This window comes from Sapajus apella, unplaced genomic scaffold, assembly GCF_009761245.1.
Source record: "Sapajus apella isolate SASKATOON/1434 unplaced genomic scaffold, GSC_monkey_1.0 scaffold40, whole genome shotgun sequence".
In the NCBI taxonomy this organism is placed as follows: domain Eukaryota; kingdom Metazoa; phylum Chordata; class Mammalia; order Primates; family Cebidae; genus Sapajus; species Sapajus apella.
The window spans coordinates 21,547,173-21,564,184 of NW_022436980.1; the positions used below are offsets into that span (position 1 = coordinate 21,547,173).

At 37.4% G+C, this 17,012-nt stretch overlaps 1 protein-coding gene across 4 annotated transcripts in view; it reads left to right on the plus strand.

Moving 5' to 3' along the window:
• The window catches only part of DCBLD2 (discoidin, CUB and LCCL domain containing 2), a 99,288-nt gene that overhangs the window by 9,547 nt on the left and 72,729 nt on the right, over window positions 1-17,012 (plus strand). For all 4 annotated transcript variants that reach the window (XR_004275498.1, XM_032299286.1, XM_032299287.1 and 1 more), the window contains exon 2: window positions 9,155-9,382. Coding sequence is in view for 3 of the 4 variants with exons in the window: in XM_032299286.1 (XP_032155177.1) it covers window positions 9,155-9,382 (228 nt within the window). In the remaining variant the exon portion in view is untranslated. The remainder of the gene's footprint in view (window positions 1-9,154; window positions 9,383-17,012) is intronic.

Consider the following 17,012-nt stretch of genomic DNA (forward strand, 5'->3'; position numbering starts at 1 on the left):
AAAAAAAAAAAAAAAAAAAAAAAAACATTAGTTTGGGTTTCTCATTCAACAGCATGTGTTAGGAGCCTTGTATGTTTTGTTTCTGTGTGTATGCTGATGAAGGTGAATAGTATGCTTTGCTTTCCTAACAGAATTTTACAGTTTGGTATGGTAAACTGACATAAATATGCATAATTAAGCATATTAAGTACAGAAAGAGATTATTATTATGGAAATTGGGAGAAAGACCAGGAGCTTCAGAAAGGTTTCACAGAGAAAATAACATTGAGTAGGTATTTGCTACGTGGATAAAAGGAGGAGGCGGGACGTTATTCTTGGCAGAGTGGAATGTCAAGTGCATTGGCACAGAGGTGAGAGCATGGAGCAGGTGGGGAGTCACCTATAGTTCAGGACTGTGGAACAAAGAGGTTGTGGGAAAAGTGAGGAGATGAGACCAGAAAGGGAATCAGGTGCCAGATTATGATAGACTTTGTATCCTGGCCGAAGAGTTTGAACTTTGTTGTATCATCAGTGGAAAACAGTTAAAGGATTTCTAAATAAGGGACCTACATGACCCAGTTAGTATTTAAGAAACTCTGGCTGGAGTGTAGACAGTGGATTAGAGGAAGGAAACATAGAAAGTGGGGAAACCTGTTGGAGAACTTTTCAAGGGCCTGCACTTGTTCAGAGGGACTAAATTTAGAGCTGCTAAGGAGATAGAAAATATAAAATATAGGCCGGGCATGGTGGCTCACGCCTGTAATCCCAGCACTTTGGGAGGCCAAGGCGGGCGGATCACAAGGTCAAGAGATCAAGACCATCCTGGCCAACATGGTGAAACCCCATCTCTACTAAACATACAAAAAAATTAGCTGGGTGTGGTGGCGCTCGCCTGTAGTCCCAGCTACTTGGAAAGCTGAGGCAGGAGAGTTGCTTGAACCCAGGAGGCGGAGGTTGCAGTGAGCCGAGGTCGCGCCACTGCACTCCTGCCTGGCGCCTGGTGACAGAGTGAGACTCTGACTCAAAAAAGAAAAAACAAGTATAAAATATAATGACCAGTTAAATTTGAGAGAGCCAAAAGTCAGTTTATAATGTTGAGATTTTTCATTCTGGAGAATCTTCTTCCTCGTCCTGCTTTCCACTTCTCTCATTCACCAGGATTTCTGCCTAGCTGTGTTCGCTCTCTCTCTCTCTCTCTCTCTCTCTCTGTGTGTGTGTGTCTCTCTGTCTCTGTCTCTCTGAAGCACTCATTACTTCTCTTTAGTACTCATCATCCCTGAAATGACTCTCTCAGTCTTACTCCCTAGATTGTAAACTCTGTAAGCACAGGGGCCTTGTTTGACATTCTTACTGTTCTTCCTAGTACCTAGTAGCACACTGCCAGGCATGTGGAGGTTTATCATTGAATGCGTAGGACATGGGAAGTTTCAAATGCTGTAGAACTTCTGCAAAAGTTCTTAATATGTATATAGATACGATTGAAGACTTTGGAGCTTTCTCCATTTGGTGATAACAGAAGTCAAGGAGTAGGTGAGATTGCCCACGTAGAATACAGAGTGGGGAAAGAACTCTGAGAACAGCAGCATCAACAGTCAGTAGTACCAGGGCTACATACAGTTAAGGTGTCTGTGAGATGCAATTGGAGGGTTAAAGGGACTAAGACATGGGAAGAGAGTTTTAAGGATGGAGGGGAGATGTGAAGGAAGGGAGAAGGAAGCGAGAGAAAGAAGTGCCAGCAATGCCAGATGCTGCAGAAGGTCACGAAAGATAAGGCTGGAAAATTCTTCATTGGCTTTTGGCAGCTCAGAAAGTGGCTGCTTTAGTGAAAAGTTTCACTGGATATGTAGATCTGCGTATTTGTTTCCTAGGGCTGTGTAACAAAGTACCACAAACTTAGGTGACTTAAATTTATTGTCTCACAGTTATGGAGGCTAGAATTCTGACATTAGGGTGTGCAGAGGGCCATGCTGTTTCCTAAGACTCTAGAGTAGGATCTTACCTCTTTCTAGCTTTTGGTGATTGCAACCCTTAGCATTCCTTGGCTTGTAATGCATCACTCCAATCTCTGCCTCTGTGGTTACATGTGGTTCTCCCTGCATCTGTGTCTAAACTTTCCTCTGCTTAGAAAACAACAGTTGTTGGATTAGGGCCTAGCCTAAATCCAGAATGACCTCATTTTAACTTGATTACATTTGCAAAGCCCATTTTCCAGATAAGGTCACATTTGTAGGTACCAAAAATTAGGACTTGAACATATCTTTTTGAGGGACGCAGTTCAACCCGCAACAGTCTTGAAGATGAATTGGCAGTGCATTGACATTAGAACAGGAGACAAAGAAGTAAGACATCCAGCATAGGCAACTAAAGAAATCTCTGTGTATAAGAAGGAAAAAGTGAGAAAACAGATGGTAGATGTGGAGTGGTGAGAGGACACCAGGTGGAAAGAGGTTTTTTGTGTTTTTAGTTGTTGCCCGTGGTGTTTTCAGGTTTATAAAAGTGCAGATCCAAGGCCCCACTGAAGAGCTACATTACAGGTTATAATTTGCAAAAAAGGCAAAATCATGATTGTCAGGCAAATATAGGATGAACACACCAATTACTTTGTTCAGCCCATTCATTAATGAGGGAATCAGCAAAATGATAAAACTGTCCAAAGAGTATTTGAGAAGCTAGGTGTTTATAGGCAATGTTAGGATATGATTGCTACGTTAGATGGCCAAAACTGATTAATGGCCAGCAGGGCCTTAAACTGTTACCTTGTGGTATTTTTTCAACTATGCAGAAATTATATGCATCTTTACCAAACAGCAGTCTGTAAGTTAACACGTAACCAAGACTGCAACCTTAGTCAGCATTAGATAGCAAGTGGTAATTATTTTGCTCTGTAACTTGGAGTGGCTTTTGCTTTTTCTGACATTTAGAGGATGTGCTGCATACTTCTTTTTTTTTTTTTTTAATCCTATTTGCATGTTGCAGGTCATTTTTCTGACATACATGTTAGAATCCATGGAGGTGGAAATAGGAGCCTGAGAACCTTTGATTAGCCTGTAGTGATTCTAACCTTGACTTAACTTTGAGTACCACCAAATAAGAGTGGCTTTGAGTGTCATCTGAGGCTGGAACCCATTGCTTCTAATGACACTCATCTGCTGGGTTTTGTGAGTTTTTTCTCTTTCTACAGTGCTCAACTCTTTTTTTTTTTTTTGAGACGGAGTTTCGCTCTTGTTACCCAGGCTGGAGTGCAATGGCACGATCTCGGCTCACCGCAACCTCCGCCTCCTGGGTTCAGGCAATTCTCCTGCCTCAGCCTCCTGAGCAGCTGGGACTACAGGCACGCGCCACCATGCCCAGCTAATTTTTTGTAGTTTTTAGTAGAGACGGGGTTTCACCATGTTGACCAGGATGGTCTTGATCTCTTGACCTCGTGATCCACCCACCTCGGCCTCCCAAAGTGCTGGGATTACAGGCTTGACCCACCGCGCCCAGCCTTACAGTGCTCAACTCTTTGACAAAGAGAGATTATTTAATGATCTAGGGTGGAGCTTTTGCCAGGCAGATAGATGCTTAAGAAGAATACAGTGGCTAGGAAGCGAAGGTACCAGAAAGAGTGTAGTTAATATATTGGACGTGAGGCCCAGACTAGGTAGAGAAAGAAATGAGACTAGGATCAGCTTAATAGATGGAGAGAAAAGAGAGAAATCCAGTTCACAGAAAGTATGCAGTGGGTGGAAGAGAGCTTTGAGGTCAGGAGACTGTAACCAGAAGTGTGAGATGTTAAAGTTTTTAGGATTTCAGAATTGGGAGTAGTTTCCAGTAATGGCAAAAATAAAGACCAGGTTGTGGTCCTGAGAGTGAGTTACTGAACTGCAGTAGAGGTCATTGGGGAGATGAGTGATCATTACTTTCTCATAAATTTATACTTTCTGCAAGACCCTAGAAGCTTTAAAGCCGCTATAAATTTAAATTTCCTAAAATAATGTGCCATTGTTAACTTCAGCCAGATTGCAGCCAAGTGTACTGGGTCGATAAACAATGGGCAAAAGCTGTCCTGGCCTTTTATGACAATAATAGTACTCACAAATATTTATTGAGCACATTGCTATGGCTTAGGACCTTGACATCAGTTGTTTTCATGTGGCATGTCGTTTAAATCTTACCCTTGGTAGCTTGAATTGTTAATATTCCCATTTTACCCCTGGCAAAACAGAGATTTAGCAGCAATAAGTAATCTTTTCAAGGTCATAGTGAGTGTTAGGACATTTAAATTAATTGTATGACTCCAGTTTGTTTAACCATTGCATTCTAGGTAGAGTATGTGCATGGTGGAGTTGAAGAGGATTTATATATAGCTCACATTCCTTCATGTTACTCAGTTTTGTAAATTACCATACATGCAGAGGTGAATTGGAGCTTAAAAAAGAATGAAGCTGGGGCAATGTCTTTTTTAACAAGTTGTCACACTGACCCTCTTTGGTCTCTGAATGCATGTGCATCTTATGCAGTATTTTTAAAATTAAATAAATGAGCTATCAAGCCATAAGAAACCATGGAGGAATCTTAAATACATTCTACTAAGTGAAAGTAGCCAATCCAAAAAGGCTACAGCCTGTATGATTCCAACTATATGCTGCTCTGGAAAAGGCAAAACTAGGAAGACCCTAAAAAGATCAGTGGTTGCCAGGGTTTCTGGGGGAGGGAAAGATGAGGAGGTGGAACATGGGATTTTTAGGGCAGCGAAACTACTCTGTATGATACTGTAGTGGTGGGTACATGTCATATATTTGTCCAAACCGATAGAATGTACACAAGGGGTGAACCCTATTATGAACTGTGGACTCGGAGTGATAATGATGTCAGTATAGGTTCATGAGTGTTAACAAATCTATCAGTTTAGTCCCGAATGTTAATAATGAAGGAGGCTGTGCAAGTGTAGGGGCAAGGAATATGTTCCAAATGTCTGTTCTTTCTACTCAGTTTTATGATGAACCTAAAACTGCTTTAAAAAGCGAAATATGTTTAAAATACTGAATTTATGTTCTGTATATTTTACCACAATTTAAAAACTAGGGATGGAGAAAGAGATATACTTGGTGAACATGAAAGAAAACTGTGGTTGCTGTATTAATTTCAGACAAAACTTCAGAACAAGGAAAATTACCAGGGTTTAAAAAGGCATTAAAAAATTAAGTGGTTAAAGTAGTACCTTGAATTATTTGAGATTTGTAGTAATGTAGCTTAACAAACCTCACAATGATAAGGTTGATATAGTACTTCTGGTCTAAAATAATATATTTAAAACTTTGTTGTAACCAAATGAAATCAGATGTATTAGTTAATAGTTGCAGCTTACTCTTCAGAACACTTTTCTGTTCCCTAAGAGCCCCATGCTTTCTCATTTTAAGATCTCACAGATGTATTATGTGACTGAAGTGACACTTACTTAGAGCAAGTATAGTCAGACTCACCAGCACACCAAAAAAAAAAAAAAACCTTGAAACCTCATTGGAAAAATTTAAATCTTTGCTCTACATTTTTGGTATAGTTGTGCAAGCATATCCTGCATTTGTATTTGCTGTTAAAGCAAATAATTTTGGAAATCACAATGTTCATATTATTAAAATTCAGTAATATATATAAGAATATAATTAATACAACTTACTAGTAATATGGCTAAAATCTGGGGGTGGCTGGAAGGTCATATGGAGTCAGCATCACAAGCATGTACTTAAACAAAAAACACAGTTGATTTGGAGCTTAATTAGAGTGGCCTAAAAAAGCATGCATTCTTTGTTATATTAAGTCGTTGTCATTTAAATATGATTAATTTCTTTCTCTTTTCTCTAGAGATAAGTACTAAAAAAAAAAGTTCTTTTCCTGGAATAATAACAAAATTTATATCTGGCTGAACACATCTGACCTTACACTCTTCAGAGGAAGTGAACACATGTTCTATGAGTAATTCCCTAGATAAATGTGCAGCCAAACAAAGAAGCAGTAAGATCAAATTCCAGTGTTTTGTCTTCATTGAAATAAAATTAAAATTCAAAAATTACGTTAACAGGCTTCTACCCTTTGTGATCAGTCATAGTCTGGTGGAGACCATGTGGGGAAGGAGGAGGAGAAAGAGAAGCTGTCATTGATAGTGCTGGTGGAGTTTGGAGGAGCAAAAGTTGGTAAAGTTGGAGTTGTTGGTGAGAATGTATGGATTGGTCCTGTGAATGTTGTTTTTCCAGTAGTAGTTATGCTGTTTGTCAATTATGCCTTGTGAAAATGAGTAATAGTAGGTGATGTAGCCTGGTCACAGATCATTATTCTTCCCTGTGTACAGAGCTTCTCAGAATTCACAGCAGTCAGGAATGATTACTGTTAGCTCGCTTTCCCTCCTAATGTTAAGATCTTCTAACCCAGAAAAAAATATCATTTGAGATATGTAGACTAACAAAAATAATATTTCTTCTTTAATGTAAATATAAAGCATTCCATTTACTTTTTTAAAAATTGGAAAGTGAGAACATAAAACTCTTTAGTATAACTGCTGATCTTTGGGGGAAGACTGTTCCCTTAGTGAATAGAACAGCATTACCCTTTGGGCCAAATGGAACCTCGCCAAGAATTAAACCAGATCTTGTGTTCTGAGATATGCTAGCCTTGACTCTAAGTCAGTACTTAACCTCAGCACTATTCACTGTTAAGGTTGATCATTCTTTTGTTCTGGGGGACTGTCCTGTGCATAAGATGTTTTAGCAGCTTTTCTGGTCTCTACCTACTAGATGCCAATAACACTTCTCCTCCTCCAGTTGTGACAACGAAAAATGTCTCAAGACACTGCCAAATGGGAGGTAAAATTGCCTCTGTGGGGTTCTCTTCCCCTCTGTCCTGCAACCCCTCTTTTGAGAATCACTGCACTTAAGTGTATTAGATAATTGATTGATCAAGAATGTTTTCCCAATTTTAGTTCTACTTTTAAATATTTTGTTGTATTTTAAGTATCTTGGTATATCTTATGTAAAAATAAACTTGGAAACCCATTAGTAATTTAGGGGTGAAAATGAAAACAAGGTCTTTCTTTGATTTGCAGATTCGGTGTTGAGACCTTTGCCTGCCTAGCACAGTGTTTTTCAGATTGCAGCTGGGGACCTATTAAGGGGTCATGAAGTACTTTAGTGGGTCATGAGCATGCATGCAGGGTGTATAGGGTCACAATGTACAAGGTATTTCTTTTGGAATAAGAGAAAAACATATGAATATATATATATATGCCTAGCCTTCCCTTTTGAACTGGAATCTTCTAAACATGTACGTCATAGCAGTAGGTGCTTAGTTAAGCTATTTACACAGTCAGGTTAAACTTGTCAAATATTTTTTGAGACACAAAACATTCAAACTTGTTCATTGCTGTAGATTGGAGACCTGTTGTTAACTAGTTTCTGGTGCATATCATCTTGCTTGCAAGAGGAAGAAGCTCCAAACTGCATCACATATTTTAGAGCATTCTTGGCACGTTACTTGTGGACTGTTCCTGCCCTCCCCCTACACAAGATTCTGAAAAAAGGCAACTCTGTTATTATTTTCTTCATCAGCATGCATGCAAAAGTCCTGTTTTTTATCAGTTAATATTTCTTTTGTTAACTTTTGTAGAAATTAACCTTCGTGTTGGAAAGGGCAATAAATGTTTTGTGTATTTATTTAGAATCCATGAGCATAAGACATCTAAAAATTACTCCTAACGTTCTGTTTGTACTCTTTGTAAAATTCATTTTTAAATGACAACGTTAAGTTGAATAATAGCCTGTGGGGAATACCTTAAGTGTGACAGCCTGCCACTGCAAAGTTGTAGACATTGCTAGAAAAGCTTTCATCTTTTCTAGCAAATGTTAGTACTACATTATTCTTAAAAATAAGATAGAAGGTTCTGCTACAGCCCTGTGTTCATATTGAGTTTGAAACTCAGCACTGTCACTTCTAATAGAGTTTTAGTGTAAGTGCTGTACTATTCCAAAAGATGATTTACATATAACTCTTTTGAAGGACAAAATGCTATTATTTTAAAAGGATATATTCATCATCCTACTAAAAAGAGATCTGTTTGAATCTCATCGTTACGGAATGCGGAACAGTACAATTGGAGCAGCTACTGAAACTTCTAAATGAACATTGATTTTTCCTTCTGGGTGCTCAGTAAAAACAAAATACAAACGTTCTGATAAAGAGTGCAAATATTTCATTTTTACAAATATGTTGTTATTTAAGTTCCTGTATCTAGCTGCTGAATAAATTTCTGGAGCAAATAATGCTGCTGCCAAGATGTGAAGGTCATTATTTTCTCATCTTTAATAAGCCATTAAACTGTTACTTCTCCCTTATTCTATAGGGGAAAAAATAAGGTATGCAGGAGGGACTAGTAAAAAGTCAAATTTCAGTAAATATGTAATTGAACTTCATTAAATATTGCGTTAATGACTTCAAGAAGGAGTGCCTTGTAGTCTGTAGTATAGTTAGTAATCCGCATAATTGTTAGTACATATTTGGTATTTTTTAGAAATAATCAGCTTCGCACAGATATTTTAGTTCATTATTGTAAATTGATGAAGCTGATCACATATTTTTATATTTTACATTAACTTTTTGAACAATTACTGTAAGTTGCTGTTCTTCTGAAGATTGGATTTTTCATAACATGTATATGTGTATTTAATGACCACTAATTTATATTTACTTTTATTTGTTCAGAATTGAAATCTCCTTGAACTTATATAGGTAACTGTGTAAGTGTAAGTCTTGGCTCCTGTGATAGATACGCTAAGAACGATGTCAGTTCTTGTGATTTGTTAAAGGATACAAAGTTACAGCTAGATAGGAGGAATCTACGCTGCAGGGTGGCTTTAGTTAACAATATTATATAGTTTCAGGTAACACAAACAAATGATAACTGTTTGAGATGATTCATTTGCTAATTGCCCTGATCCGATCCCTATACATTATATTTATCAGAGCATCACTGTGAACCCCATGAGTATGTACAATTATTTGTCCATTTAAAAAATTAAAATGGAATGTATGGGTCGTATAAAATATTTGATGTCATACCTATTTTTAAATCTTCACAAAAATCATTATTATAGTGTAAGTTAAAGATGTGAGAATAATTTATCATTCTTTTAACTTTTTTTTAAAGGTGATGGATGTGGACACACTGTACTAGGCCCTGAGAGTGGAACCCTTACCTCCATAAACTACCCACAAACCTATCCCAACAGCACTGTTTGTGAATGGGAGATCCGTGTAAAGATGGGAGAGAGAGTTCGCATCAAATTTGGTGACTTTGACATTGAAGATTCTGATTCTTGTCACTTTAATTACTTGAGAATTTATAACGGAATTGGAGTCAGCAGAACTGAAATAGGTAGGACTTTTTTTTTTTGTAAATGTACATGTAAATACATCATTGCCTCAATTATGTATTTTTTGATGTTAGCATTAAATAACCATGCCATGTAAGGTGCTGTGTGGGAAATTATTGAATATGTGTGGAAATTTGAATTGGAATCTTTTAGGGAAGAGAAGACTCTTGTCTGTTTATTTTATTTACTTTCCTAATAAACACATATTGGTACCGTTTCCCAAGATGCCACCGTACTACTAAGAAGGAGGAAATTATCTCTTTTTTTTAAATGTTTTTCTTTCATAGTTTTAGTTGCATTTGAAGAATAAAAATATAACTCACGCTTAGGAGACAGTATAGCATGGTAATTTAAAGCATGGGTTTTGGATCCAGACTTCCTGGGATTAAAGCATAACTCTCATCAGCTTGATGTGCGATTTTGGCCAGATTACCTGACCTCTCAGTTTTTTCCCTTGTAAAAAATACAGGGAATGAACTAGTATGGGTAACATGCTTAGAACAGTGAACACTACTTAACACATAATATCTGCTTAGTAAATGTTAGTTGCCATTGTTTTTGTTCTTAAGAGCAGTGGTTCTCAATTATAGCTGCATGTTAGAGCCCCCCCAAGCAGTAAACAATACCATAAACCCAGTTACCATCCTAGACCAGTTGTATCAAAATTGGTTAGGTGGAACCCAGGCCTCAGTATCTTAAAAGCTTCCTGGGAAAATCTCTTTTGCAGTAAAGGTTAAAAACCTTTGATTTAGGTGTCAGTACTTTTCTTAAGCAAGAAAGATGAAAAAAATTGTAAGGCTTTTTAGGTGAACTAACATTATAAAATTAAGAATTCTCTGTAAGTTTATTTAGAAACATTTAATGCTATACTGTGTTCAACTTCTGGCCTCCTCTTCATCTCAAGCCAAATCCTTCATCTCTTCTTTACTTTTTGGCCTCTTATCTACCAGAGGAAAAATTCCTGCCCTCTTTCACAGGCTGCTGAGTGATAAACTTTGGTGTTTCTCAGTCACCTCTTGGTAGACGTGGTGGCTTGAGCATCATGTGCATGTTACGTGAATATATGGTGTTGAACAAGCTTCTAAGAACACAAATCGCCTGAGGATGTAGAAAACCTATTGTAATATTAATCCTAATAGAAGACAACTGGACAGTAAATGTCTCCTGCAGATGCAGTAGAGAGCAGACAGTACCACCTGAGCATTCTTTAAACAACAGCGAGAAAAGGTGAACCACAATTTGGTCACGCCTCTAACACTTTACGGGAAGTAAGGGAGATAGAGAAATACATTCTATTGACTATAAGGACTGGATTCAGGATATAAGAAATTCCATAGAACAAATGACCTAGTTTCTTCAACATATAAATAGCATAAAAAAAAAATAGGAGGAGGGGGAAGGGAACTGGTCTACATTGCAACCCATCTTCCTAAAGTAATATGTAGACTTTGCTAGGATCTTGATTTAAGCTAACCTCTAAAAGTATTTTTAAGATTATCAGAGAAATGTGAAGCATTGGGCATTCAATGTTAGTAAAGAATGTTTTAGATGTAGTAATGTTAAAATTATTTTTAAGTTCTGATTTGTTAGAGACATTCTGAAGTTCAAGTGTCTAGGATTATTTATTTATTTATTTATTTATTTATTTTTTTGAGACGGAGTTTCACTCTTGTTACCCAGGCTGGAGTGCAATGGCCCGATCTCGGCTCACCGCAACCTCCGCCTCCTGGGTTCAGGCAATTCTCCTGCCTCAGCCTCCTCAGTAGCTGGGATTACAGGCACGTGCAACCATGCCCAGCTAATGTTTTGTATTTTTAGTAGAGACAGGGTTTCACCATGTTGACTAGGATTGTCTTGATCTCTTGACCTCGTGATCCACCCACCTCGGCCTCCCAAAGTGCTGGGATTACAGGCGGATTTATTTTTAAGTATTCCAGAAATAAGGACAAGAATAGGAGAAACAAGGGCATATTGGTAGAGTTGAGTAATGGGCAGATGGGAATTGTTACACCCTCTTCTTTCTACTTTTGTGTAATTTTGAAAATTCCAATAAAGAAAAGTGGTCTTCTTAAAATAAGGCAAGAGAATTATATATTTAGACAATTCACAGAGGCACTGTTGCTAGAGAGGAAGAGTGGCATGGGGAATATTTTGAGCACAGGTTTAAATCACTTCACTGGGTTCTGGTCAAAGCTCCAGGAGTTACTTGCTGAGAGTCCTTTTTCTACAAACTGTTGAACCTGCTCAGACTTCATACTCAGTTTCTGTACCGTCTGAAGGTTAAATGAAGTAATATGTTGCAGTGTTTGGTGTGATAGGTATTTAATAAATCTCAGCTTTCCCTCATTTCCATTGCTTTTTCCTATTCTCTCTTCTCATGGGTGAATGGAAAGCTGCAGCAGGGTCAAGGAGCCTGAGTGATGATGGTTCCAGTTGGGCTTCAGGTTGTACCCACCCTTCCCCCATCACACCTACCGTATACCCACTGGTCTTCCATTTGGTAGCAGCCTATGGTTAGTGGCAGAAAAGTTTCTTAACATATTACAGAGAGATAAAGATAATTCAAGAATAGTCATTTAACATTCCAGTTAAGATAGGTCTGCAGAGAATTAGAGGACAGAAACAAATACATTGTGGGCATAAAGATTTCAGTGATAATGGTACCGAATCTTTTTTTTTTTTTTCCTCCTCCTGTATCATCTTTTCTCAGTGCCCCGTTAGAAAGCAGGCATTAAAAGAGAAGAGAGTTCATTGGTCTCTCTGTGTTTCTGATGTTCACATGTTTAAAGTGTATGGGTTGATTATTTCCTGGGATGTTTGTCGGATGCTTCCTCATGATTAGATTCCAGGGACAGACTTTTGGCAAGAATGTCATAGAAGCGATGTTCTCAGTGTATCATATCATGGAACATGAGATTGATTTGTCCCATTACTGGTGCTGTGAACGTTGATATTTTGGCTAAGGTGATGTCTCCCAGGTTTCTACACTGTATGCTGCTCTTTATAATCAATACATGTCTGATGGGGAGAATTTTTTAAATGATGGAAATATTCTGTTACTCATTAAACTTAAACCCACTAGATCTGGCATAATCTTTTATGAGTCAATTATGATTTTCTAATTTCATTAATCCTTCTGTATCTACTAGTTTTTTTTCCTACTAAAAACAGGATCTTTCTCTTCTCTCCCGTTTGTTTGTTTATATCAGTGGGAATTCAGTGGATTCCCGTTAGGCTGTCACTTATCACCCTTTACTGTCATTATTTTGGTGCTCAGATTGTCCCAAATTTCCAGTGTGAGCCACTTCAAGCCAGCTCCCGTGTCCTTTCGTGATACCCTCATCATTCTTTGAGTACTTCTTTATGTTGTGGCATAGAATATTCTAGATTTATCTTGTATTTGCCTTGCCCCAGCCCTGGAATCAGCCATTTCTTCAAGAAATCCTGGTTCTTTTTAGTGGAGAATGGTATTAGAAATCAACGTGTGGTTACTAGGTTTAGCCCAGTGAACTACCATATGCCCTATCAATAGACAGATTTAGTAAATAGACATTTGTATATACATATGTATATCCATGTACCTGTGTTATTTTTTTATATTTATCTGCCTATATTAAACAGCATGAGTTTATGCTGATACATTTAATACTAGTCCAACATTACAGGGTTCATTCTGTCCTTTTCCTATTTTTCTTTCTAACTCACTTCTCTGACAGTGAGAAATCTAGCTTCCGTTACCTATAATATATTTACTTATTTGTTCAGTGCTGTAACCAGAAAATAGTTTTAGAATTGCTAACCCATGACTCGAACTGAAAGAAGCCTGCTACCTAGAATTCATACCTGGGGACTTAAGAGTCTAAATACTATATTCAAAAATTCCTTGGGCTGGTGATTACTCCACCACCAGCTGCCCTTCAATGTGGTTATGTTACTCATCTGAAATATAGTTTGGTTCATCTGTTTTCTGTTCATCTTCCATTATAGTTTTTTTCTTCATCCTTGTTGGTTTTCCTTCTTTTTTGTTGAATACGTAAAAGATTAACATGATTCTCAAAGTTAAAACTCTACAAAAAGATATACTCAAAGAAGTGACATTCCTCTCCTTCTATCCTTTTAACTCCATCTCCACCCACTCCCTGTCGCTAACCAATTGCATTAGTCTTTGTTTTATTTTTTCTGCACTTTGTTATACAAATGATGTATTTACATTTTCTGTTTTCTTCTTTCTTATACAAAATTTAACATTCTTTGAGTATTCTTTTGTACTTTGCTTCCCCCCCCCACCTCACCTATCAGTGTATTCTGGAAATCACCGTACATTACTTCAGAGAGATGATCCTCATTCTTTTTACAGCAATATAGAACACCATAGTGTGGATGTATCGTAGTTTATTTAATCACTCTTTTTTGAATGGTTATGTTGGTTGCTTTCAGTATTTAACAGTTACAAACTATTTTTGTATTGTTGGAGGTGTCTTTAGTGTAGATTCCTGAAGTGCCATTGCTAAGTCAAAAGGTAAATTCTTTGCTTTGTTAGACGTTGCCAAATTCCCCTCTACCAATTTGCATTTCCATAGCATAAAAATGCTTGTTTTCCACAGCTCTCCCAACAAAGTGGCTTGTTATGTCTTTGAGTTTTGCCAGTTGATAATGATAAATAGTATATCAGTATAATTGTAATTTGCATTTCTCGTACTATGAGTGAAGTTGGACTGTTTCTTCCCATTATGTAGAAGGTCAATTTTTTTTTTTTTTTTTGAGACAGAGTTTCGCTCTTGTTCCCCAGGCTGGAGTGCAATGGCGCTATCTCGGCTCACTGCAACCTGCGCCTCCTGGGTTCAAGCAATTCTCCTGCCTCAGCCTCCCGAGTAGCTGGGACTACAGGCTGCGCCACCATGCCCAGCTAATTTTTGTATTTTTAGTAGTGGGTTTCACCATGTTAACCAGGATGGTCTCGATCTCTTGACCTCGTGATCCACCCACCTCAGCCTCCGAAGTGCTGGGATTATAGGCGTGAGCCACCGCACCCGGCCCCCCTTTTTTTTTTTTTTTTTTTTTTTTAAGGTTTTTATCTCTTCCTGTTTTTTGCCCATTTTTCCGTTAAGTTTTTTTTAATTTTTAAAGACAAATCTTGCTATATTGCCCAAGCTGGCCTCGAACCACTGGGCTCAAGTGATTCTCTCACCTCAGCCTCCTGAGTAGCTGGCACTACCAGCACTCACCATTTGCCCATCTGTCAAGTTTTTTTGGTCTTTGCTTCTCTCGGGTTTTAGGAGTTCTCATTATCTTTTAGGAATATTAGTCTATAAACATATTAGTGATATATGCTGCAAATTTCTCCTAACTTGCCAGTTGTCTTTTGACTTCGTTTACAGTGCTTTATTTTAACCATGCAAACTTTTCAAAATGTGTTAATACATTCATCATTCGTTTATAAATTGCATCTAGATTCTAAATCATAGTTAGAAAGCCTCTTCATACATCCTGATTAAAGTTGAATTTACCCATTTTTTTCGTAGTGGAATTATGTGGTTTCATTTTTTATATTTAGGTCCCTGGTATGTTGGGGGTTTTTTCTTTAGTATGGCATGAAATGTAGATCTGATTGTGTTTTCCAGATGACTAACCACTTGTTCCATCACCATGCATTTAAAAGTTTATCTTTGTCCCAGTGGTTTGAAATGCTGCCTTTATCATATACTGCAGTCCTCAGCGTACTTGCGTCTATTTCTGGACTTTGTGTTGCACTCCGCAAATGTATCTATCCACATACCAGAACATGGCTGTTTTGTAAAGCCTTTCGGAGGCTTACAGTGTGTGTCAGTACCTGACAGGGCGAATCTCCTTTCAGAAATGTTCGTTTTTAGTGTTTTCCTGGCTCTTCTTGCCTGTTTGTTTATCCACGTGAAGTTTAGTATCAGATTATCTAACTCCATAAAAAAGCTCGTTGATGTTTTTATTGAGATTGTGCTATCTATAAATTAACGATGTTACGTTATTGTGTTCAAGACCACGAGCTCTTTTTTTTTCTCCTTTCTTCGTATCTACTTTCGTTGTCTTCCAGGAGTGTTTTAAACTTTTTCTTATGTGTAGGGTTTACACACTTTTTGTTACACTTAATCCTAAATCTTGTCTTTGTTGCGACACAGGTGGAGGTGTTTTTATTTTTGTTTTTTGCCATTATATCCTCTAAAGGGTTCCTAATTATGTGAAGACTAGATTTCTGTATATTGATTTTTATATCGTGCCACTATACTGAGTTTTAAAAATTATTTCAGTTAGTTTTATCATTGACTTTCTAGGGATTCTCAGATATACAATCACATCTGCAGATAGAGATAGTTTTACTTCTATTTTCCAATTCTTATGCCTATGGTTGATTCTCTTAGCTAATTGTATTGGCTAATACCTCCAGTTCAGGACTATGTTAAACAGTAGTGGAGATAGTGAGCATCCTTTCCAGGTTCCTTATCATAGTGGAAATTTAACATGTTTGAGCTCAGGTTGCCATGACAAAATCAATAGACTGAGTGACTTAAAAAACAGCAATTTACTTTCTCACAGTTCTGGAAGCTAGAAGTCCCCCATCAAGATACCAAGCAATTCAGTTCCTGGCGAGGGCTCTCTTCCTGGCTTTTAGATGGCCACCTTCTTCCTGTATCCTCACATGATGAGATTGGAAGGATAAGAAGAGAGAAACAGCAGGTTCTCTCATGTCTTTTCTTGTAAGGACACTAATCTTGTTGGATCAGTGCCCTACCTTAGGAAAATTAAAACCATTTAATTTTAATTACCTCCCTAAAGAGCCTACCTCCAACTATAGTCATATTAAGAGTTGGGAATTCAACAGCAATGAGTTTTGGGGGTGTAGCAATATCTGGTCCTTAATAGAAAGTATCCGCTGATTTCTGTTAAGTGTTGTTATCAAGAAAGAATATTGAATTTTGTTGAAAAGCTTTTTTAGCATCTGTGGAGGTAATGATAACGGTTTTTCTATCTAAATCTATTGGTATGGTGTATTATATTAATGGCTTCCCTAATATTGAACCAACTTTGCATTGTTGGAATAAATATCTCTAGGTTATGGTGTGGCGTTCTTTTAATGTGGCATTGGTTTATGTTTCCTAATATTGTATTAGTATTTTTGCATAAATATTGATAAGTGATATTAGTTTGTAATTTACTTTGCATTGTCTTTTTCAGGTTTAGTTATTGATATTATACATATAAATAGAAATAGGAAGTTTCCCTTTTTAGTTCTCTGGAAAACATTTACAGAGAATTTGAACACTAGTTTTTGAAGGATTCACACTGTGAAACTATCTGCGTCTTGTGCTTTTTTGGTAGGATGCTTCCTTAATGACTTTCACCATTTCTAAGGCAATTGATGTGTTGGAACTTTCTACCTCTAATGGGTCCAATTGTAGTAAACTGTAATTGCCTGGCAAATTACCCATTCACCTAGGTGATCTAATATATATGCTGTGATGTCTGTAAAACAGAATCTTAATTTATTATAATGGCTATTTCAGTGTTTTTCTAATAGTTATTTCCCTCCTCTCATTTCTTGGTTTACATATTTATGCTTCCCACTCTCTTTTTTCATTACATTAGCTAGGGGCATACCTA